Below are 25,685 nucleotides of genomic sequence, written 5' to 3'. Positions count from 1 at the left end.
ATTAACACTGTTTATTTGTTCTCAAATCTTCAGGATGCATGATTGTTTTTTGCAAAGAAAGGTAAAGATAGGTATAAATCTGATCATCCAGTTTATTACCAGATGGAATCTGCCGCAGGAAGTCATTTGGCATTACAGACAAAGACAGGTGACAGACAAAAGCCAGATTTGTCATGGTTTATGTTGTTTATTTTAGTGTTGGCTTTGTTTTCTGTGGTTTTTATTAGGTTATCTGTTTTAGTGTTTTAGACTGCTGATTTTATTAGGTTTACTCTATTAGGTCTTGGTTTCCTTGGTACCTCTGCTGTGGCTTAATTTTTGTTTCATTTCCTCTTTTATTTAGTGAGAGCTGTTCCCATTTTGTTGCTGTCTAGTAGTCAAGCTCCTTCTGAGTTGCCAGTTCTGTTTTGCTCAGCTAATCTTGTTTTCTGATTCAGCTTCATGTTTTTTGGACTGCTTGCCTGTTTACTTCCCGGGATTATTTTAAAAGAAATTTTTTTTTTTTTTCTTCAAGCTCTCCATTCAAACAGTGACACAATTCAGCCCAAGAAAAAATGTCCACAAGCAACAGAATACTGTTCAAAGAAGGTAAAAACCAAGCGCCTGTGAGGGCCAAAAACAAGAACTTGGACCGAAAAGATATGAATGTGGGAACGCTCCACCATACTGGCTAGAAAGACAATATGATAATGAACAAAGAAGGAGCATATAAGCAGGGAGGGTAGATCAGAGCACAGGTGTGAAGGGATCAGCAAACAGAAAACAGGTGTAAAGGAAAACAAAGACAAAACCAATGATAGAATAGGGTGAAGCTCTAAAATAGTATAGGGATCTTTTAATCAAATATCAGTCAGCAACAGTCATGTCAAATTGTTTTATTAGGTGACCATAAACAAAACTACAAAACAAAATCTTGTGTATGAAATGCAAAAAGAAAATATAGATGAATATGCCATTTCATACAATTAACATACAAACGATGTACAGAAACAGTTCTGATAATGAACATGTCTGTGCAGTCTGAAACTAGCAGATGTATGCGGATGAATATCAGTACATACTGCTCATGAAATTGATTTTCAAATAGCTTCCCCTGATGGTAAATCATAGGGTAAAAAAACAGGCATTTCCTTGTAAATAACATTGCTGGTGGTACAGTATGCTCTGTTTATAATCCTGCGGATGATATCAAAGAGTCGTACGAGGCATTATACAAATTTTATAAATATACAAAAACAAGAAAAAGTTAATATAGTTGCCTGTAAAAAATATAAATATCATGTCGACTGAGCTCATTTCATCATCAAAAATGAATCCATCAGAAATGTTGCTGTTAGGCTTTTTGTTGCTGTTAGGCTTTTTGTTGCCACGGCAATGACAATTACGGTGACAGTTTTGACAGAAGATTTCTCACTTCATAACACGGTGGGATTTTAAAGCGGGTTCCAGCTTAGTGAACGCGATTAGATGACTTGGTTCGACTCAGTTGCATCACTGGTCCAGGTCGTTGCTGTCGCAGCTGTAAGGCCGATAGTGACACTGGCAAAACTCTCCAATCCGAGCACAGGCCTCCACCATCAGCGCCTCTGGCACCGTCACCACGATGCGGAAGAAGTTGGGATACTCAAACGCCTGGAAGTGGACAGAACAGATAATTCTTTTTCAATTTTATGTCAAAGTAGGGGCGAAAATGATCAAAATCAATAGATAAAGTGATGGTTTCTTACCATAGCAGGCAAACAGAACACAGACTGCTCGATCACCAGCCGTTCAGTGAAGTCCACATCGTTTTTGAAATCTGGAAAGTGATCCATGTCGATCCCAACCTGGACAAATATGCACACAAGTGAGTTCCTCTTGTAAAAACACATGCCTCAAATGTCTGATGATAAAACGTGCAGAATCTCAGAGGTCAATCTCTCAAACTGATGTTTTGAAAGGTAAATATCAAAAGTCACTATTTAAAGGTTAGTTTAAATTGTTTACAAATATGGCCATTAATATTGAAATGTTGTGCTTTAGTTTTAAAATGATTTTTTGATAAATATGACCTTCAGACTCCTTTCATTGTACACGATTATTGCCATGTAAATTGGATTTTTAATGGCTATAATTCCCAGTAGCACATATTGAACCAAAGAGAAAATTGTTTAAGAAATTTAGTGGGAATCATCAACTAAAAATCATCATCACGTGTGTTAAGTTTGCTGTAATTATTCTCAAAATATGTCCTCAGCTTGACGAAAACGGAATAGATTTGATTTATGTGTATATTAAGTCTCTCTTTTAATACTGACCATGAGGTACATGGCTCCTGAAGGCTTGACAGGGTTCAGACCAGGGACGGTAGAAAGCTTGTTGAAACAAATCTCTGAGTTTGACTGAGGAAGAAAAATGAAATTGTCCAATCAGTTGCATTTAATGCATATTACTGTTGGCTAGAAAATAAACAAATCAGGACCAGTAAAAACACAGAGAAAGTAAATGAACAAATTCCACATAACATTATATTCCTGCATATTTATATATCGCAATATAAAGGGGATTTTTATTGCGGGTCGTTAAACTGGAAATGATTTTGCAGCCAAAAAAGTGAAACTGGCTCAGATCGGTAATATTGGCTGTTTCACTTCACAAACTGTAATTTGCCTAACCTTTAATATAAAATTTACATCTGGATAAAAGCAATGCAGGTATGAAACGTCACAGGCAATAAAGATATCCATCATCAAAGATTTTTGTCCAGTACCTTCAGGAAGCTGATGGTGTCACTGTAGAAGCTCTGAGGTGTGTTGTTTAGGATGCTCTCCAGCGCTCCCTGGATGATGGTGCAGGCTCCCAGAATACGCTGGCTTAGTTTCACCAGACCCTGTCGAATCTGCAAAAGGGACAAGGAAGATCAGTGCCACATTAACACACCACAATGTTTACTTAAATATACCTCTGTACTTATGTGAGTATTATAAGGCCGCAAATTTGATTATTTCAAAGTGAAAAACCTCTCAGAGCAAGAGTATTAATCATTTGTTTATTAAAAAAAAATGAATAAACGTATTCCAAAAACATTTAGGATATTTACATGTTTCTATTATTCTTGTACAAAATCTGCTGCTCATATCATTCAAATGTGTGGAATTATTGCTACCTGGTTGTGGCACAACACTGCATTACTGTTTTTTGTCTCAGCAATGATGGATAAATGTTGCATCTCTAGTTTATCTAATGGACCTTTTTCAGCTGCAGTTGTTCTGAATGTGGCCAAACTAAGACTTTTAAAGGCTCTATCAGCTTTGAAAAGTCATGGCCAATATTCTGCAAGAGAGTTTGCACTAAACTTGGCATTCAGGTCTGACAATTAACCAACAAACATAAAGACTAAACTTTGACACAATGCTGGAGCACTGTAAAAGTGAAAAAACACTGTTGTCAGCAGGTCACATTAAAAATGAAAAGACTTCCCTTTATACGTTTTATACTTTACTGTAAACCTCACCTGGCTTCATTTACTACAGACCTGCTCTTTCTTACATTTACACACATATTTTGAATTAAATTAAAACAATTATAAAGAGCTTTTTCATAGTTCTGTGATGCTAACAATATCGGTTAATCATAAATTAATTGTACCTCTGATCCAAATATATCATTCCTGTCATGGATGAGGATCCAGCCCATCCTCCAGCCGGGGACCAGCCAGCGTTTAGCCAAGCCGCCGCAGGAAAGGATTGGCACGTCACTGCTCAGAGATGCCATGGAAGGACAGTTGCATCCTGGGAAAACCTGCGGAAGAGAATGAAACACAACCACAATGAGTGAAAGTTCAGTTCAATTCAGCTCAGTTTTATCACATTTCGCCCAAATCACAAAAAAAGTCATCTTAATGCACATCAAAGATACAGTCTTAAGCCAATTTGACTGTTTTTTAAGCTATTATTACCTTATTTTACTAATTACGTTATTTTCTTTCATGTTTTCACAGTATCTTTTCTTGTATGTCATAGGTGTACTTGTTCCTGTTACTTGTTTCCTAAAATGGCTGAATTTAAAAAAGACCCCTGAATGCAACAGATAACATTTTGTCTGAAACATTGCATCTCAAACTTTTATGTGGTAATCTACATCTGCAAAAGGATTGACGAACAGGAGAAGAACAGCTATCATAAACTATTAATCTAATCAAGCTTTTATCCTTAAATATTTGTCCGCTCAGCGGGTTTTTTGGCAGCTGTAAATGAGACTGTTGATACAAAAACAAAGCTGAAGTATGATCTCATGGCATTGTGTATAAATAGCACACCACTTCAGGCACTTTTCACATTTTAAAGTTACACATTTTAAGTTTTTATCATGTCATTTTATACATTTTATACCTTTAACAACATGTTGAACAAGACAAAACAGAAGCAATACAATTCAGCTAAAACTGGTCAAAACACATCAAAATGGTTAGTTGGGGTACAGCACAGGGTGGGGTGTCATCTTCTCACAGAGCGTAGTTTGAAATGACGGCAAAACTACAAAAATGCATACAACACGTGACGTTTTTTTTGCAATAACTACGTCTTTTTTGTGAGACCAGATAAAAGTTTGGTGTTGTAGAGCCAGAACAATTGTTTTAAAGCTTCTATTCATTATAATCCATAAAACCAAGTTATGCTGGAACTTGTTACTAATAATCATTCGGGACTCATGCGCCAGTGGGTTAGCAGAGAAAAGTACAGGGCTTGGCTTTGAATTTAGCTACTTAGGTTTCGATAATCGGCAGGTTTGTAAAGTACACATTGTTACAGCTTCCATATTGTAACACTCATGGGTCATGCTTTTCATAATTTGTACTGATAGTCACACTGGACTATACAAATAACAGTAAAACTATACACTGCTTTTAATCATGGATTGTGACACTACTACATTTCAGAAATTTGGGTAAATAATGATACAAATTTACTGGTGAGACTCAGCGTCTTAAAGCCAAAAATGACCTGACTTCTACAATATATTGTGCTTCCAAAACAATGGATAATAATAATTTGAGACCAAAGCACAACATAAACAAAACTACACAACTATTTTTAGGGGGCACTGTATAACTTTACAAATAACACAATCAAACAATGTTTCCAAAATAACTAACATCAGCTTCATGATTCCTTAAATGCATTTGACCTCCAGATATTCCTAAAGCAAAGTGTGAACAGTTCATGCTATAAACGTATGGAGATTATCACTTGATTCTCTTTTACGTAATATTGAATCCGGAGAAGAATGAGCAGCCAGAAAAGGGGGGTAGTGGTGTCTTGAACGGATGAAGTTACAATTACCACAGAAAGTTATGCCTCTGCCAGAAAGCTGGTTTTCATTATAGCTGTGGAGTAACTGTGACATGGAGCCAGGCACTGCCCCACGTCCTATTGGCCAGATCGAGACGAGTGATATAACAGCCAAAAAAAATGGAAAAAAAGTATTTCTATAAGCTGGTAAATCCACTTCTCTCTTCTTTTTAAAAAAAAATCAAATCAAAGTTTTGGTACAAGAAAAAGCTGCATGTGAATTAAAATAGAGCAGAGAATAAATGTAGCCTGTATGAATGAACGGTGTTCAAGATGCATGATAACACAGACATTTTACAGGTCGAACATAAGGCACAGGGACACATCGACAGTGCAAACCTTTTTTTTTGCTGCAGAGGAGAAGAATGTGGTTTTAATGTCCCACAGAGTCAGCCTAGCTGTCTGTGACTCCCTTGACACCCTTAAAACTGGAGTTAAAAGGAAAGACCTCATCACACACTCCCAAAACCAGTTCTCCACCTAACAGGCAAACCCCCATTCCTCCCCAGTTTCTGCTGCCCCAAAGCCAGACATCTGCATTAACTGCAAACACATGTGGCCAGAAAAGTGCAAAGTCATTCTCATCTGCCTGCGATCAATGTGAAATGGTCATTTGATGCCAGTGGAGGGGGGTGGGGCGGGGGTTAAATGCAAACAGCAGCCTAAACTCTAGGAGTCCTCGACATAAAAACAAGCCTGTAAACTTTCACTGAAACTGTTCATTATGTAACAGGCTGAGATGCTTTTTTAGTTGCAGCTTTGAAATACAGTTTTAAGTTCTGATGTGTGACTAAAGTCACTTTTGTTACTTCTGTCTCTCTGTTATCTTCACCCACAGACAGTAAAAAAAAGCAGAAGCAACTGAGACACAAATCCTCATGGCTTCTCTAAAAGCACAGGTCTTTAATCCTTAATTAGTAAACACACCAACCCACCAAAGTCGCAAGCTATGGGTAAAAAGCCAAAAGGCATGATGTTTAAATAGAGTTCTTCAGTTGGTCATGTTTTTGCCACCTTCCTGCAAAAGTCTATCGAGAGATTTTCAGCTATGTTTTGGTCAGAGGTGGGGGTCATGGTAAGACCTTCGGTGTGATTTTTGAGGTTTGTAATAGCAATTCTCTTTTGATTTTCAGCTTTTTTTTAAAGATTGCCTGATATTTACTTCCAGATTGTGCTGGTGTTTGATCAATCCATCCTTCCCTTAAATATCTAAATATCCCTGTGCCCCTGACTGCTTCACAACTGGAAGCAAAAGGAAACACCACTCAGAGACCAGTTCACCCACTACTCAATTAACCTCTGAAATGTCATTAAGTCCTAGCATGAGAGCCAATTTTTCATCTGAACATGCAACAGAAATCTAAACAGTACACAGCCTGTAGTATTTGGGTGTAAAAAATGCTCCACCTGCACTGTTTTCAGTACAAACATGACCACTGCAGTCAGAGCTGCTGAAACTGTTTCACTTAGCCGTTTATGGCTCACCTCATCACCGCTGACAGCCACACTGAGGTCTCATGAGACACGAATTCCTTTCACCACTTCTCAGAATTGTGGACCTCTTCAACGGACAGTAGAGTATAGTCGAACAGCCCTGCAGCTAAATCAGATTTGGCCCAGGACAATAAACATTGCTTCATATCGTATTCCTTCAGTTTTATGCCATTATTCTTTATTGAGAACAGTAATGTAAAGTTTTTGTAGTTATACTGGAGGTGGTTGGTTTGATGGTGGAGTTGTGTCCTATGAAGAGTGTATTAGAACCTGAAGATACTGTGATAACTAATGGTTCTTCTTACAAAAAAGAAAATCTTGAGGGGTCTTGAGGGGGTCTTGCACCTATGCATGATAATATGATTTATGTCCATAAATCCATGTTTGAGATGAGGAAACACTTCAAGGGGAAATGGACAACAGTGTAGAAATAGGTCTACTTTAGGACTAACAAATTTTGAATCTGACACATCAATAAATATTATAGGAAAAGTACCAAACAACATCTGAGGCTTTGTTCACAATGCAGGCAGACTGGATTTCAACGTTCCACGGATTGGATTGACAGTATGTGTCTAAACCAGTGTATTCCAACTCTGGTCCTCAATGCACTCTGCCCTGCATGTTTTTCATGCGTCCTTGCTCTTACGCAACCTGATTCATTTGAAACAGGTTGTGTAAGAGCAAGAAAACATGGAAAACATGCAGGGCAGTGTGCCTTAAGGACCGGAGTTGGAATACACTGGTTTAAATATCCCTCCGTCCACTAATCCTGCTCTGGGTTGGCGGTGGATGGGGGGCTGAAGCCTATCCCAGCTTCGATCAGGTGAGAGACGGGATACACCCTGGACAAGTCTATTGCAGACTAACGAACACTCATGGTATCCATTTACAATCATCAATTGACTTGACATTCATGTTTCTGGACTTTGGGAGGGAGGTGGAGTACCCCAGTCAAGATTTGAACTGGGAACCCTGTTGCTGTGAGACAGTGCCACCGTGCAGCCCCTGTCCAAACATCAACCTACCTATACTGATCAATAATATATTAACTTATCTATATGGGCCATTAATTTAAGGACGTCACTAACCACATACCTATGCAGCTTTACCTGTACGGAAATACAGAATATGGAATAAGAAGAATCCAAATCAGGAAGGAGGAAAAAGACCTCTGACACTGACTGCTGTTTCTAAAGGGAAATGTAGGATAATCACAGGAGCATCAAGGAGGATGAAGCAGTTCAAACTGGCTGCCAGAACACAAATGATCAGCGTTACCAGTGTCACCAATGAAACAATACAAGGCAAAAAAATAATTGAGACCAGATCATATGATCAGATCATAGACCCGTATTTCACCTAAGCTTTAAAACAGGGTGTATTAGCATCGTCACAATGGCTGTTACCTCAAGTTGATGCATGAATTCTGAAACTGAACTGTCCCTCTTCATGGTTGCTCAATTTTACTTTTACAACATGCAGCAAAATCCTTGCTTTTACCCAAGTGACGCAGCTCCTGATTCTATTCAATGCCGATCAGATGAGGGCTGACCCAAACAGGTACAAAGCAGATACATTTAACTTAAAAATTCTCATCAGTTTCTCATCATTATTGGGGGATTTTTTTCCATGATAATTATTGAGCATGTTTCATCACCCAACCCCACATGAGACTAATGATTCCAATACGAAACAAAAACAATGAAAACGAAAAACCCTCCCATGATTAATCCTATATTATTTTTATCAGAACCAGAAGTCACTTTGCTCTCACCCTCAGTATAAAATACTCACTTGCAGGCTCACATCCCCTGCTTGCCCTTGCTGATCTCCCTGGCTTCTGCTCACCCAACACATGGCCCCTAATCCCCCCCTCTGCCGATTTTGGATTGTGAACCCACCATCCAGAACCAGGGAAAATACCACCAATGAAACACAACCACTGCTGTCACCATGGAGAAAAATGTGCCTCACTGGTGTGACACAGAGCCAAGCCCACCCAACCTGCGCTGAGATGTAACTTGTGTTTTCATGCAGTTTTACTCACCATGTCGCTGTAGATTTCATCAGCCAGAATGGGAACACAGTGTTTGGAAGCCACTGAAAAAGCAAATGTAACCGTTTGTGAGAAATGCTGCATTCAAGTGACACACCTCTAACTTCAGCTGATGATCAGCTAACCCAGGGCTGAAGTGCAGCTAACCTTTAACGATCTTCTGCAGGTGTTCCTTGCTGAAGACGGATCCACACGGGTTGGATGGGTTGGTAACAATCAAACAGGATGTTCTTTCATCAATCAGGCTCTCCATGTGCTGCAGGTCGATCTCCCACGACTTCTCTGGCTGTGAACAAGATAATGCATCCATTTCCTTGAGATGTTCAATTTAACAGTATATTCTGGTGGTGGAAAGTGAAGTTAACTGTGCTTCCTACGCTACATAATACTTCTCCTCCACCAAATCTCTGAATGGAAAACTGTACTTTTTACTGCATTGCAGTCATCCAACACCTTTCTTTATCATAACATGAATACAGACATATAAATACATATAAGCAGCATCAAGCTGTCAAATATAACGATATAACAGTCAGTGGAGATGGTTTTCTACAATGTGTATGTTCAGTTTTAGTTGTTTAAGTACAGCTCCATGGTCAAACTGTTTCTTAATCTTCCTTAAATTATATTCTCACTGCAGATATTTTACAATATAAGTAATCAGAGCACTTCTTCCACAACTACCATTGACTAAGTCCTTGAACATCTTGAAGCTGTTATAGTGTAAATAAATGTGCCCCAATACTAAAACTGTACATTTATGTCCAACATGTCCAACATGTCCTCCATTCGTTGACTCTATTTTTATTTTCCACATCCACATCTCTTTCTGATAGTATTTGGAGTTATGACATTCTTGTATTTATGAATGTGTCATATAAACAGGAAGATACCCCTTTTATCATTTGAGTAAATAGCCTAAATGTGGCAACAGGTAGGGCATGATGATGAAAGGTGATGAAAACACATTTTATTACAGTGTATTTTACATACATTTCATCATCAATGCAAACAGACAGCAATTAAATGCTCAGACAAATCACAAACTGAGCAAACATAAGATGCTAATTAACTGTTTGAGGTATAAGTGTGTTTACTTGTTCTCTTGTAACTTCCTTAAAGGTTATATCAAAGGATGAATTCACCAAATTTACTGCTGAAACCTTCCCAATAATCTATAAATGTATTCAAATAGATGGTGTGCCCTTTGTTTTTTGTTAGTTTTGTTTTTTTCCAGGTCTTAAGGAAATTTCTCACCAATCCCCAAATTGATAGTGCTGAACTGATCATCTGCAGATGTGAATACCTTCAACATGACGCAAAGACCTGAACCCTACTATCTACTTACCAGTAGGTTGTAGAGTCTGACCTCGATGCCCATGGAAACAGCCAGAGTCTTATATAATGAGAAGCCCGGGCAGGGGATCAGAATGTTGTCCCCGGGGTTACACAGGACATTGATAGCCAGTTCAATGGCCTGACTGCAGCCGCTGGTCAAAATCACATCCTGAAAGGGAGGGTGGGAGCATTTTGCTTTTAGAACTTCAAACCTATCCATTGATTTGGCACAATTACAGTCACTGTGACGAGTTAGTTTGGTTCAAAGACGTGCAGTTTCGCATGAATTGCCTTTACAGTTAAGTACTCATGCGCTCCAGAAGAAGAAGGAGTATAAAAAAAAAAAAGTTTGCAAGTATTTGTGTGAGTTTATTGTGAATTTAAGAAAAGTGAGCACCTCTCCTTCTAATGGAGCCTCCGGGCAGCTGTAGAAGTTGGCCACTGCCTGCCGACTCTTTAAGTAACCTGCAAGCACACACAGAAAACATAAACAGTATAGCATGCACTCTACTCGAGTGCAACTTTCTCTAGCTGAGTTGCAAAACATTAGAAGTACGGTATGCATTTGAAGCTTTCGGGGCTTTTTATGCATTTAAGTATATTTACTTAGGATTCAGTTAGCTTGCTGCTCAGTGTGACTTACCCACAGAGGGAGCATAGCCGTTGTATTTTTGGGAGTCTATGGCGTCTTTCAGGGCCTGGAGTACAGCATCATCTGTAGGCAGGTTTCCAAACACAGTGGGATCCCCTGTAGAGCAGATGTGACAGAAAGTATTTGAGTAACATTAGAGAAAGTCAAGAATAAGTAGAGAAGTCATGAACAGGGAGGATGCAGTTGTTCATAAACTAGTGGTATTATACGGGAAATGCACTGGTTTGAACAGTAATCAGTTGAAATTAGGATTTAAATTGTTCAAATTCTTTTTATACAAACTCAAAATTCACAATCTTTGCGAGAATGAAACGGGATATCCTTGCAAGTTTTTTAAACCAGTAGAAAGCCACCCACCAATGGAAAGGGCAATCATGGGTTTGTCCGGGTTCGGGGTGAGTTTCATCCCATCCACGATGGCCCTGATGGGGTTGAGCGTGTTGTTGGCCATCTCCGAGGGCTTCACCTCCCACCCCTGCCTGCGACTCTTGGTTTTGGCCGGATACAAGCTGCCGTTCACGCTGACATGGTGTACGCCGTTCCCATGCAGCCCCTTCCCGTTGACTGCCGTCCCATTCAGGCTTTTAGCTTTGACCATGGTTTTGCTGTGGACTCCATTCCCACTCATCTGAACAAGGTAAGACTTGTTGTCCATCCTGGAACTAGTAATGGAAGATAATGGACAAAGAGCGTGTAAGCAGAAAAATACTACAGACATTTTTTTTCACATTTAATCCACATTTTATCCAGATTTATACTATTTTATACTTTGTTTGATTCATTTAATTTATCTGACAGTTACTAGTTTCTTTACAGAGATTTACAACCATATGATCACATAATGAAAAATGTATCAGATTACTAAAAAAGACACCCAAAATAATCTAGAAGTAGCATATGATAGAAAATCTTTTCATGTCTTTTACTTTTAGTTAGAGTTTAGTGTATGCTTTTTACTTTTTCTTTGCCTCTACTGAAAAATACTTTCTGCAATAAACTGTCTAAGAATGGCATTTCTATGCATAAAATAAGTATACAAAGAGTAAATGTTTCATACATTTTCTTATTCATATTTTTCCGTGATAAAATAAATGCTGCATGGCTCTATTTCATTCATCACTAATTCAAACACGACTGAACCGACAGACAGGAGATTCACAGGAGTGCCGAAAAAAAACGAGTCTTAAAGCAATATTTTCATTATAATTTATCCTCATACAAAACAAACCTTTTGAATATACAGTAAATTCAGAGTGTTGCATGTATATAAACTAAATTGATCAGCTTTGCATAAATCCTTCAGAAAATATATCTAAACAACATGCATTCCTAATATCTCTCATATTTAACTGAAATAATTCAACTTTAATAAATACACTTACCACATTGAATTTTTAGGTCTCCAGAAATGCAGCGTAATCACTCTTAAACAAAATTTACCATACAGACTACAGGATGTATTTATGAAGGTAATTTATAGCAAGACCCCCGAAAATGGGAGTTGAGACCAGCCCAAGTTTCCATTGGTGGAGGCTGAGGGTTGTGCCATCACACCCCTCCTACATCACTAACCAGAACCATACCACTTAAAGCTTTTAACTGCATCAATTATCGAACGGAGGAACGTGGGGTTGTGTGGGTTGAAAGGGGGCGATTGGTTTCACGCACGCGACAGGACACCTTGTTGGCGCCTGCGGGAGCTTGTCACTCGCGTCGCAACAGAGCGCAAAGTGCGGGCCCATCAGCGGGGCAGCAGGGACAAAGCCAGAAAAATATACATTCAATCACTGGATGTATCTTTATTTCACAGTATGAACAGTTAAAGGTTGAAAAAAATATGTATTATGAGGAAAACCTAAACGTGAAAGTAAAATTAATTATCATAAAGTTCATTGCAATGCTTGACACTATCTGGATTAAAAAAAGGAAAGCATCTTTTCTCCACATTCTTATGTAACATCAATCCCTCCCACCTCAGTCACAGCTCCTGGAGATGTGAGATTCCAGAACGTTCTAGTATTTGATCTGCATCCATCCCTCTGAGGATCTAAGTGCAACAAAACCTGAATACTTTGAACAAATCCTGTACAGCATGACTTCATGGTAGGGTGTAGGATACATTTTCATGGTGCCACACAATATTTTGAGCAAACTCTTGTTTTCCTTGTAAAATATATCAAATTGAATCACTCATATCTTCATCACAGTGAAACTTAAATCTGTTTTCCACTCATTTATGGGCTGCAGCTTCCAGTAATATGTTGCATATCCTTTATCAGAACATTTGAGGATGTTATCTGTCTAACTGTCCACACGCTGTGGAGCTTGATGACATGACCCACAGATGTTATGCAATGCAGATGTTATGCAGCTGGAGGCATTTCTAGAACTGAGGTCCAGTCCAGCACCTGTGTTTTTGGTGAATGATTACATGGCAAGAGACAGAAAAACACAAACTTGTAAAAAAACAGAAATATTTTTACCTCTAGCAGCACCGTTCAACAAAATAATCTCCATTCACATGATAATGAAAGGACATAGTCAAAGCTAAGTATTACAGTGCTCATGCACCATTATTCACAGGATAGACAGGTGATGTCATAACAGTTTCCTGTCCTTCAATGTATGGTTGAAGGAGCATTCTGAACCCTGGGAACTTATATTTGTAAAGTGAACCATGTTGAAATGATTTACATAGCACACAGTCACTGTGAGTCATTCGCCTCATGATGTCCCCAGCCCACACAGAAAGTTACTGATTAATGGTGGGTATGACATAGACAGGCTGATGAGTACACCAAGCATGTTATGATTTCATGTGTTTAAGTCTTCAGACTTCCAGGTCATGTCATGTTAAATCAATATGTCAGACAGATTGGACAGACAAAACATATTGATGATGCTGAAAGAATTTGGGCCACCGTGTAAATACTCAAACAGTTCCTTCAGTTTCAGTGAGAGAACGGCTGTTTGCAGTGAGTACAGTGAGCAGTCTGTTCACAGTAAAGGGTTAAAAAGATCTGGCCAGACATCAAATTTAAACACACACATATGCAGAAAATTACTCGTTATGTAACAGCCGATCAGTCAAGTTGTTTACTTCTTAACTTTTGGCTTCTTTACACAGTCTCTCAGAAACAATAACATCGTGAATAAAATGAATCCTCTGTGTATAGCAATGCTGAAGAGAGATGAAACAACAAACAACAATGAAGGGTGAGCAACCCATTCAATTTTTTTATTATTGAAAAACCTCATGAAAACACCACAACCATGAATGAAAGTACGCCACAGTGCAGATGTTTTATATTAGGCTTTCACTACATATAAAATGCCTTTCAGAGACAAATTTAAACTCTGATTATTTTTTTTACTCTACGCACATTTTTGGCAGCGGGGGATCATTAGGAAAACAAAAAGTCTGAATGTGAGCGATATGATTTAGAATCTGGTTTGTTGATGAATTTGAGAAACTTCTCAGATTTTATTCTCTAACTTGCTGTTTTGAAACAAGACAAGTTGATCATCCTCATTCTCCTGTTTTAGACAACATATCTGGCCACAAAGAAGACATAGTGCACACATCATTTTGAAGCAATAAAAGAAATCCTGCATCCTTTTTAATTCTTGACGTGTAAGTTGCTTTTTATTTTCCACTACTGTACACACGTTTACTTTTCCCCATTTTTATTGTCATATTCTTTGCTTTTTCCTGAATAATGTTGCATTTCTTAGTATTTATTTATATCGAATGGGGTTTTTAAATCATTTAGCATCAGTACACTCTTGTAATCAGAGAAATCAAACTTTTCTGCACCCCTTCTTTCTTTATTCCTCAATAACTAAAAGCAAACTTACAAAAACCCAGCCCCACGTGGATATTTTCAGTTGGAATGTTCTGGTTTCTGGTACATCTTGTTTCTTCAACTTTGAGTTCAGCTTTCAACTAAAACTGCAGAGTCATTGTGTTGTTCCCCATTGAGGGGAGACCGTTCAGGTTTTTTTTTTAAATCAGCTTGGTGGAGGAGTCCACATGTGCTCAGAGCAAAAAGTCAAACCTTTGACTTTAGCAGTTTATGTCCAAGGTAAAGGGCTGGAAGGACATGGAAAAGTGGAACTTTAATTTAGAATGTGTTATTTTGCATCTCCTGAGGAGATCAGAGGATGAAAAGCAAAATGTTTTTATTAAGGATTCGTTACAACTAAAACCCTCAAACATCCAACAGTCGACAAAAAGGGTTAAAAACTTGATGAAATATGACATTGTTAGAATGTATAGTTCCTGTTCAGGGTGTACCCTTCCTCATGCACAATGGCAGCTTGGATCCAAAACCTCTGCAACCCTGAATTGGATTAAGTGGGTAAAGAAAATGGATGAGTGGATGGAAGTATAGTTGGTAAAAGATATCAGGCCAGAAGAATCAATTAGAAAATATTCTTTGGATACTCACTTTTCTGTTCCTACTACCATTATTTATTTTTTTCTTTATGTGATACTTTTATTCATAGTGCAAAGTTTATCAAAACAACAGAAAAACTCTCCACTAGTTTCTTCTCAGATAATCAGGTTTGGAAAGGTCCCCACAGTCCCTCTATCTAGACTCAAATGACTTCATCTATTGGGAATTAGAATCACTGTTTCAGGTAAAAGCTTTTGTGAAGACGCCAGTCTTGGCAGTCAGTAAACAAACTGAATGCAACAGTCTAAGAGTGAACTGCAACAAAAAGCAACATCTTATTTTAAAGTTCAGAACGGGAGAAAAGTGCACAAATGTTCGAAAAACAAATGAAAACACGTGATGTTTTTTTCTCTAAACTTTGGCCTTACTTCATAAACATGTTACCTATCATGTAGGCTTTGTTATGTAATACTGATAAAAAGCCAGTAAACAGTCAGTGTAATCATGCTGAGATTGAATAAATATGAGCCTTCTACAGAAAATCCACCCCAAAGCTAAATGATTCTGGCACATCTAATGAATCATACACATTTATAATTCAAATTTGACAAAACTATTGGACTTCTTAGGCTGAAAAGCCACTTAGATAATGATACAGTGACATCAACAGTCCAGGCAGAAAACCTGAATGTGTAAATAAAAAAGTTTTGATCAAATGGTAAAGTATTTATCTAAAAGTAATTAATGCCTATTACAAACGTAATTTGGTATTAAATAGAGATTTGTGAAATCAGGTGGAAAAAGCTGCAGAAAAATTCAGTTTTAGGATTGATTTTCCATTTAATAATAGCTGATAAAATGATTCACCTCACATAGTTTGCTCTGAGGATCTTTGAACCCCGCCAAATTTCACCTTGTACCATTCCACGACTCGTTATCATCGGTCCACAAACAAGTTTTATTCAGCAAAAGAACAAACGGAACGATCAACATATTTAGCAATCTGTTTGATCAGTTGTTCTATTGCTGGTTAATTAAACACCTCCTGGGGTAAAAGAGGGATGGAAGCGTAATGTTGTACACTTCAGCGTTGAATGACCCAGGCAGAACACAAAAAGTTTCAGGCCCGTTTGAGACGAAGCAGAGCACATGTTTAACTTTCTGGCCAGGCTGAATCATTCAAGGGCACATTTCCTAATCACTGCTGCGGGCAAAAGCCAGTGACTGGTGTCCTCCCTTTACTTTCACCACAGAGGCTGAACCCATCTTCTATTACCTCCAGATTTGATGTGTAAATACATTAGCAAACAGAAAAAAAAGGGGGGGTGCTGTTGACCTCTGTGCTGATTCTAGGTAATTTCCCTGTCATATCTTTCTCTTTAGTTGTCTTGAACACATATGCGACCATCCGGCCGGTGCTGTGACGCGTCACTGAGCTCACTGAGGTAAAACAAAGCTCGGACTCTCGTATGGCTGTAGCCGGTTGGACTGCAGCAGCACAACCAGACTCAGCTGGTCTCTCTGGATTCTGCTTGTCTCTGAGAAGACCAGGCAGTCACCTCCTAATTTAACAAGGTGGATACAAGCTGGTTCCGCTTCCGTCTCTGTTCACAACAACACTTTGTTAAAACCGTTTGTTTTGAATTATTTTGTACCATAAAAAAAAAATCTGTTCATGGCAAAACAATGATCTCCTGTTATCTCTTCCAAAGCACCTTTTCTTGACCTGATGCATTCTTACCGTTGTTTCACAGAGCCTACATCGGAGGAATATCCTGTACGACTGTATGAAAAAAAATTGATCTTTGACAGTTGCAACCACAAGAAACATTGTTCAGAATGAGGTCTCTTTCTTTTATACAGGATGGCCCAGCGTTTCTTACACTAGATACTAAAGGAAGCAATTAATCTTGTTTCCTTAGCATTTAGAGAATTTAACCCGCTCTTATAATGGCTGCCACTTAGAAACTTGTGGCTCATTTCACTCAGCTAGGAACCTTCCTGAGCAAAAAAATAAATAATAGTCTGGACCCGAAGTCTTGAGCATGAATTTGTTCCTGGAGTAATGCTGTAATTAACTAAATGAAATGTTGAACATAAGCGAACATAATGCAAAAGTAACTCACTCTAAACCACATCTTTGTATGATACTATTTTCAAGATGCTCACAAGTCAGGGATCTCAAACTCTGGTCGTCGAGGGCCGCTGTCCTGCAAGTTTTAGATGTTTTCCCTGCTCCAACACACCTGATTCAGATCGATGCCTCATTAGCTGGTTTGTGCAGAATTTAACAATCTTCTGTCAGGTGAATCATGGTGATATTAGAGTGAAAGCCAAAAAACAAAGGTTTATGTTAAATATTCTGAGAATGGGAACACATTCAAAGTTTTGAGCTAATCCAATAATTAGATGTTGACATAATTGGCTAAATCTTTTATCTGCTCCCAGCACTAGATTTAGCTAATTAAATGTATTCTTTGGCGATCATGAATATCAGTTTAAGAGCAATTTGCCCAAAGTTGTCAAATTCGAGATTCTCATTCTGTGCTTGATTGAACGACTAAGAAGAAGAAAAAAAGACACATCACAAGGCTCAGTCAGGATCGCCACAAGGATATTTTATTCTCATTTGTCAACAACACTGCAATAAATCCACATTCAGAGTCCATTTTTTGTGTTTCAGCAACATCCTTCAAGAACATCACGTCTAACCTGCACCTACTTTGACCGGCTGAATCTGCTCGACTTGTGCTCTGTTATTTAAATAGATATAGATGGATTTAGCACCTGATATAATCAAGGCGGGGGTTCCGTATTACACCGAAGCTTGAAAGTTGCTACTTGCCTGTGAGCCGATTTGGCTGAAAGCATTTGTTAAATGACTAATCTATGTACAAATATTACAAAACACTCAGCAAACGTCTGCGACAGAAAATGCTACATTCCTGTAATTAGCACCACAGAAAAAGGCAGAGACAACAGATAGCAACAGAGCGCTGTCAATGCAACCAGCTGCATGCAACACAATGTAAAAAGTTAAAATGCTTTAAAGACGTGAATGGAAATCAAGTTTGGTTCATCAAACAAAAGACCTCCTTCACATTTGTTTCTATCTTTATCATTATTCAAGTCTGTAATCAGTCTCTAATGCCATGCTTGTGAATGTGGTCCCATGAGCACAACACTGGGACCAGCGCGCCACCCTGTGCTCACAAATGCTCAACATTTGATACCTGCTCTCTTTTCATTGGTTACTGTCAGACAAGCACATTTTACAGCTCATTAAAAACACTGTCTCTTACCAGTTTCCAGTCACGCTGCGTTTATCATTTTTATGTGCAAAAAATGCATTGGTAACTGTTTAAGTAGCATCATAACTAATAAGGCCGAAATTACTTCGAGTTTTTTTTGTCATTTGTGCAGTCATCACTTCTATTTAAGTGCAGCACCTCATTTTACAGCTCAAACTTCTTCTGATGCTGAATCCTGCTACTACAGAGGCAGTAAATGAAGAAAATGCCTGTAAATTAAAGAAAACGTCATTATCAATCTGACCACACCTGCAGACAAAAACAAATGCAAACAAAGTATATAATTAGTATAGTGCACATAGTAAACTACAATGTGAGTGAATCACGGGGGAAAAGTGCTGTTAACCTTTTCGCCTACTCTCAGTCTTATGATTTATTTTTAGACTGTCAATTCGTCAGTAAATTAATGAAGATGTTTTCTTAATTTGCAGCACAATCATCTATTTGCATCTGCTCTCACAAGTTACTATCTGTTGAACTCTCTCTGTAACTGCATGAAATAACCACATGCCAAAATGTAACAAAACTACTCCTACTAGCACCACTGAAACTGCAATGTGCAGGTTATGTAGGTACAACTACTACCAGGACAACTCCTATGCATGCATCCTTCTGAGGGTAGTTTTGTTTCCACATCCCAGAGGTTCAAGCTGGCTGGTAAGTAACAGGACACTGATGTGGAAATGAGTTTGAAATAAGAGTCCATTTTTATGCTTTAAAAATCATTTCTAAAATAACAAATCTAATGTATCTTTATCAGGAATATTTGTGCAGAAATTATTACTCTTGGCCAAGAGAGTGTTACCTGATTTTAACCATTAGTATTTTTTAAAACCACAGACTTTATTTCATTGGTTCAAACGCTTTGAAATATAATTTACTGTAGAACTCTTGCGCTTTCGTACTCTAGGATAAGTGTTTTCTTTTTGATGTGAGGTCTGTAGTTGGGGTCGTAGTGAAGCGAGTCCTCACAGTCGCTGCTTGAAGAGTCACTGGAGTAAAGAGAGTTCACGTCAAAGGAAGAATCTGCATTTTCTTCCATCTCCTTCCTCTCCACAGACTCTTTCAGGCTTGCTGAGGCTCTCCCTTTGGTTGCTCGTAGACACTCCTCAGTGCTCATTCTGGTAAGACTCACACATGGCTCCAGCCGGTTGGACTGCAGCAGCACAACCCGACTCAGCTGGTCTTTCTGGATTCTGCTGGTCTCTGACAAGACCGGCAGGCAGTCAGAGTTGGAGGTAGAGGAGACAACAGTGGCGTGTGGGAGGGTTTCTGATTGAGAGGCACTGGTGATGTGTGCTTGGGGATGAGGTCTGACAAAGTTACGACGGATGACTTGCAGAGACAGCTCAGAACAGACTGAAGATAAATTCTCTGATTGGGATGTAGAGGCAGAGTAATTGTGTTTAGCAGCATCAGAGACGTTGGAGTTATTTGTCAAAGCCTGTGAATTTCTGGTGGTAGGGCAAGCTTGTCTGAATCTCCGTGATAGTTTGGAAAAAGTGCGTTGAGTAAAGGGTTGACGGCTGGTTGATACGGGCACATTCTGTGGTCCAGGAGCTGCTTGCACGTTTGGGTAAATTTCTGGCAGAACAAACATGGATTCTTTGCTTCCTGAGGTACGAGCCTGAGGACTGGAGCTGGAAGGTGCTTGTTTGCTACAAGACAGAGTCAAGTGACCTGGGTACACTTGATGGGACTTAGCAGTGGGGTAGCACTTACAGGAGGAGGCGATGTCCACCAGTCGGACCACTGGCGACAGCAGGTGAGGCAGCAGAGTGTCTGTTGCTAACGGGGGCTGAGGCAGATGTTCCTTTGCTGCTGCAGGAGATCCTGAGCTCGGCTCATCTCCGGGGTCTCCTGGTCCACATACCTCAGCTGCCGTGTGAAGGCAGCTGGAGGTCTGCGAAGGTGGTTGATGAGGGTGACAGGGGACGAGATCAGATGGAGTGAGGTCCTGTGATGAAGAGGTTGACGAGGATGACTGAAACAGCAGGGGGGATGAAGAAACATTGGTCTGATGCAGCAGCTCTTCAGAGCAGTTGTCTGGACATCCCCGCAGGATGCTCTTCACCCATCGCTGGTGTTTGGAGCAGAACTGAGGGCAGGAGGTGACTTTTTTGTCACCGCTCTCTTCCTCCACCTTCTTTACTGCCTCCTCTGGTTGCTGATGTTCTTCAAAATCCGAGTAGTCATTCCCAAACAAAACAGGGCTGTCTTCCAACAGTTCACGACTGCCGTCTTTGCTTCTTCTGAAAACCTCTGGCTGAAACTCAAAGGGAGTTCTGGCTTCTCCTGGTTTGAGAAGAGCCTTTGAAGAGCTCCCACACAGAAATGGGTTTGACAGGTGAGAGATTTCCACACCTCTCTTACCACTTTCTGGTGACTGGGAAATTCTGGCTGGACGGCAAGTAGCAACATCTAAAGAAGAGACAGTAATCACATTAATTAATGTATCACCGGTGCAAAGACAAAGGAGTCCTCACAGCATGCATGTTAACGTCAATGTTCAAGGCTCTGGTGATGTTTCCTAATTTATAATGAATAAATAGTTTAAAGCCACCCGGCTGCATTAAAAAGTCCTGGTAAAGTACACCTCAGCGTGACAAGGCTGAAAATATGTGGAGGATTCTCTTAATGTCGCATCATAAGAAGCACTGTGGTGGATAAGAGTGTTATAAAGCCAGCATCTAAAATGTAAATGATGGTTTATATGTTCAAATGCTCAAAAGGATATTGAAAATACAGAGAAGAAGTCAAGTTGTTTTGTGGTTATATAGAGGTCACTTTCAGTTTTGGATACTCATAAACATAAATACATAAATATGGTGTTTGATAAGCAAGGAAATCAAACTGCCATGCAGTACACTTAAAAAACTAGAAAAGAAAAGACAGAAACTGAAAAATGCTAGAGGTATAAATATCAAAAGATTTTATTCTAACACATATATGGCATTAATTTGATAAGAGGATGAATGTTTTATGTGTTGAGCTGCTTCTCACCACAGTGAAGAAGTTTCCTCAGAGTTGCTGCGATGGTCGTGGAGTCCGATGTTATTACCTCCAAAAGTAACTTCTCCTCCTCAGTCACAGGACTTTGTTTCTTCAGAATCTGGGCCACATAAGTGTAAAATGCAAAAAGTCTATTAGAAAATAGTCCAGCTAGTTCAGCTGGGGACATGTTTCTAGTCCCTTTTGTTTTGGGAGGTAACTTAAAAAAGCCTGTGGAATGTTTGACCACTAGAGGGCACTGTGGCGCAATGCAGACAACTCTCTTCAATGGAGACAAAAACATCTATACTACAAAAATGTCAACACACCTTATCAATGTAGGTATCTCCTGGTAACACAGACTCCAGTTCACGTAGATAGTGCAGCAGCCTGTCTTCTAGTTTCTGGGCGTATTGTTCCCCGTACTGCTCCTCCATCTGATTCTGACAGGCAAAACACATCATTGTATCAAATTATAGGAACTGGTACAATAATTAATCCCCCTAAATCTGCAGCAAAAAAATATAGAAATGAATATACAAGAACTGGTCTAAGTTATGCTGTAAATGAAAGCAGAACAGCTCTTTTAACTCGCATTTTCGGCTTTTCATGTCAATGATGTGGTTTAGAGTTTTGAATGTGAGGGACTTTCGCTTAATTACATGCCAATAAATATGCAATAGAAATGATTTTTCTTCTTTTCCTGACAGGATGTGGTTGTCCAAATACAAAAAAATAAATTTTTATTACTTCACACATTTTTTTTAGATGTTTGTGCTTTGCTTTCCACTTGTATCACAGACGTAAGTATTTATAGTAAAACATGGATCAGAATCAGTAGTGAACAGAAAAGGCCTCGCATTTGATAGTTTGAGTGGTAATAAACTATCAAACTATAGTTTGATAGTATCAACAATTTGAGTGGCTAGTGCTAATTACTTCTAATGTTATATAAAAACATGAGATTAAATATATCAATCAGCTAAGGACAGAAACAATTACAGCTGAATAAACACTATAAATGTGTGTGTGAACAAACTACATTGACTTCATCAAGTTTTATACATTTTTCAAAATGGCTGAGCTGAGAACATGTTGCTGAAACCAAACTGAAGGAAATAGCCTGTTGCTGAAACCTGAAGCATGTCAGGAGACCTCAACCTCCAAGATCAGCTGGTGAAACTAGACTCCCAGTTTCTTGTATTACCACAGACAAAGTTTGTTTAACAATGTCAGGTATCGTTAAAAAAAAAATCAGGAAATGATCTAATGTGCAGATGATTTAATTTAGCCTGATTCAAAAGCTCAAACAAGAACTGACTGTTTAATTCATATTTACTCTGATTTCACCAGTTTAATAAAACCAAAAATCAGTTTAAATATAATGGGTTTAAAGCAGTTTTTTCTTTACTTTGGATCTTTGTATTATTGAGAAAACATATACAACAGCAGGGTGATGCTGTATATGTCTCATCACATACAGAGAAAACGTATCAAACACGTTCTCTTCCCACAGCTTGAATAAGTTGATTAACCTACCTTAATATAATCTTCAAGTCTGCCCTTGTCTATAGCGAGCGTTTGTGCCAAACTCTTAAAGTCCAGGTGGTTCTTCCTCATGAGGAACATTTCACGTTGGCTCTGATCAAGAAAGAAGGACAAAAAAACAAAGGATCAATTAAGGATAACTGGTCAGATTTTCATTCTTAAAAAATGACAACAATTCACTGAAGAAGACAAGATTTGGAGTCATTGTTGTTCCTTAGAAGGGTGATTTCTACTTCTATGTTGAGTCTTCACAGATAAATAAAGAGTAAGCAAGAGGCAAAGATTCTGAGTATTTAAACTTCTGTCTACGTCACAAATACACAGTGCCAGTGGATCAAATTTGTATGAAATATGTGTTACTGGATGTATCTCCACTTCTGTGCAAGCCTATAACCAGAGAACTGAACAAAGGACAAGTGGAGCTAGAAAACTGTTGTATAGACAGTGATTAATTAAATTCACGTAAAACAGAAAAACAGAGGATGTCAAAGGAAATGGGATGCATGTCATTGAATAAATTCAGTCTGTAAAAGGATGAACAGCATAATACTCTACCATTTCAGTTGTGATCAACACTATTCCATATGTAATCATTTTAGATCACAGATTTTTGCTTCACAGAAGCAATGCAACCAATCACATTAGTTGCAACTGCTCCTTTACAAATCTGGGAAGTTGCACATCCGGCTAAAGGATATGATGTAGGTTCTGTGTGGATTCTACACATATGTTTAAATGAAGCTTTACAGTGAAAACAGTATACGACCCTTTAGGTGGCGCAAAAAAAGATGTAATAGCTTCCATTTTTGCTGTTTACTGGACTCATTAACTGGACCTACAGTATATTGTTCAAAACATTGAAGCAGGAATATTTATTTTTATTTGAAATGATTAAATTAGTGTCCCATTTAATTCAGAACTATAAAGTAATTAACCTAAACTTTAAATAACTGGCCATTTTCAGACAGACTTCAATATTTCTTTAGTTATTATGCCATAATAATACTATCATTTCATGGGCTCTCAAACAGTTGTAACTACATACTTACATACTGTATCTAATAATCTAATTAAATTCCCATGGATTTGGTAAGAATACAACTGCTTAGTGTCAAATCCAGAAGACACGGGGCCTCATTAGTATTCAGTAGAAGTCATGTTTGTGACAAGCTGTTGAACAAAACTACAACTTTTACTCCCTTTTTTTTTAAGCTCTGTTTCGCTTATGAGCCAAAATATCTGACACTTGAGCTGCGAGTTGTCAGTTTTGTCCATCAAGTGATGAGATTACTATGGTTTATTAAAAAGAATAACCAGAATAGATTAGAGTAAACCAAAATGCCTACTAGCTAATATACTTATATAGTCAGAGGAACTCAATAGTCAGATGATACTTCACATGATGTAGTTGTTCAACTCCAATAAGTGATGTGCACTGCCTCGGGTGAAATTCATGCTTCTAAATCATGTAACAAGACTAAAATCACTTGAGTGAGAGCAAACTCAAAAAAAAAAAAAAAAATGTGCTGACGGTTCCTGTGTGAGATACTTACACAATGATCTTGGTAATGAGGTACTTTGTTTGGGAAGAACTGTCCGATTTTAGAAACAGTGTCAACCATTCCTTGACCCTCCTTCAACATCCACATAGTGACCTGCAAAGAGTGAGAACAAATACAGGAAAGGGGGAGATTCAAGTCAAACAAGAACAAAAGGAGCAAACAGGCATGTAATAACAGTTTTACATGATTGTACATGCTTGTCACATCTGTAAATGCTACCACTACTTATTTCCCTACCATGGTCTTGAGGCCAAACATGATCTTCATGTGTTTGATGGCAGGCACCAGTGTGGGTAGAAGTCTGTAAGTGGAGTCTAGAAAGCCCATCGCTCTCTCAAAGTTCTCCATGTCCCTGTTCTTCATGATGGAATATACCTGGGCAGAGGCCACGCGCAGCCTCCATGAGTCTTTTAGGCTCAGAGGCTGGGAATCCACATCTGGCCAGCTGGAGGGGTCAATAACTGTGACAGCACAACACCATGCCCACATGTCACTAACCTGTCTCATTTAGATTGTACTGCAGCTATCAAAAGCAGGATCAACCCTTTTTTTTATTTTTTAGCAGAGATCTATGTTACAGGAATCTTCATTTATTTATCTACTCCATATTACAGCATGTATAATTAAAACCAACCTCCTTGTATATCCATCATCTTGTGAGCCCAGACGTGCTCTATTATCCACACCGGCAACTTTGTGGAGCTCTGTAAACATCCAGTCTGCAGCTCTCCTACATCCATCCGTTGGTCTGTGCCGCTCCAACGATCAACTCTGCGGGCTCCTGTAAACCAGCCCGGTGGTCCTCTTTAAACCTCCGCTTATGAATGGGACTGCAACCACCCCCTTTACCCCCCCAACTGGACATGTACCGGCAAGTCGAGGACGTTGAACATCCCCAGACGGTTTCTGGTTTAAAAACGTTGTAAATTACTTCCGTTTTAACGCATTCGGATATTGTCAAAATAAAAAGCTTCTCTCATTATGAACAATAAACCTCTAG

General features: G+C 38.8%; 2 protein-coding genes across 2 annotated transcripts; both read right to left on the bottom strand.

Annotated features, from left to right (window-relative positions):
• Positions 1-869: 869 nt before the first annotated feature.
• Positions 870-12,317, bottom strand: tat (tyrosine aminotransferase). Its single transcript, XM_075470900.1, has 12 exons — positions 12,256-12,317; positions 11,231-11,535; positions 10,865-10,969; positions 10,619-10,686; positions 10,232-10,390; positions 9,031-9,169; positions 8,875-8,927; positions 3,628-3,780; positions 2,750-2,878; positions 2,298-2,381; positions 1,728-1,826; positions 870-1,632 (listed from the first exon to the last, which is right to left on the bottom strand). The coding sequence occupies exons 1-12, from the start codon at positions 12,258-12,260 to the stop codon at positions 1,492-1,494; spliced, it is 1,440 nt and encodes a 479-aa protein (XP_075327015.1). The 5' UTR covers positions 12,261-12,317; the 3' UTR covers positions 870-1,491.
• A 5,553-nt stretch (positions 12,318-17,870) lies between these two features.
• LOC142384605 (uncharacterized) lies at positions 17,871-25,588 on the bottom strand. Its single transcript, XM_075470899.1, has 7 exons — positions 25,320-25,588; positions 24,923-25,146; positions 24,677-24,778; positions 23,115-23,216; positions 21,905-22,018; positions 21,588-21,696; positions 17,871-21,005 (listed from the first exon to the last, which is right to left on the bottom strand). Exons 1-7 carry the CDS (start codon positions 25,423-25,425, stop codon positions 19,462-19,464), a joined length of 2,301 nt encoding a protein of 766 aa, XP_075327014.1. The 5' UTR covers positions 25,426-25,588; the 3' UTR covers positions 17,871-19,461.
• Positions 25,589-25,685: the final 97 nt, after the last annotated feature.

Source organism: Odontesthes bonariensis, chromosome 7, assembly GCF_027942865.1.
Source record: "Odontesthes bonariensis isolate fOdoBon6 chromosome 7, fOdoBon6.hap1, whole genome shotgun sequence".
Classification (NCBI taxonomy): Eukaryota; Metazoa; Chordata; class Actinopteri; order Atheriniformes; family Atherinopsidae; genus Odontesthes; species Odontesthes bonariensis.
Note: the sequence above shows the minus strand (reverse complement) of the source record. Positions and strands in the feature narration are given on the sequence as shown.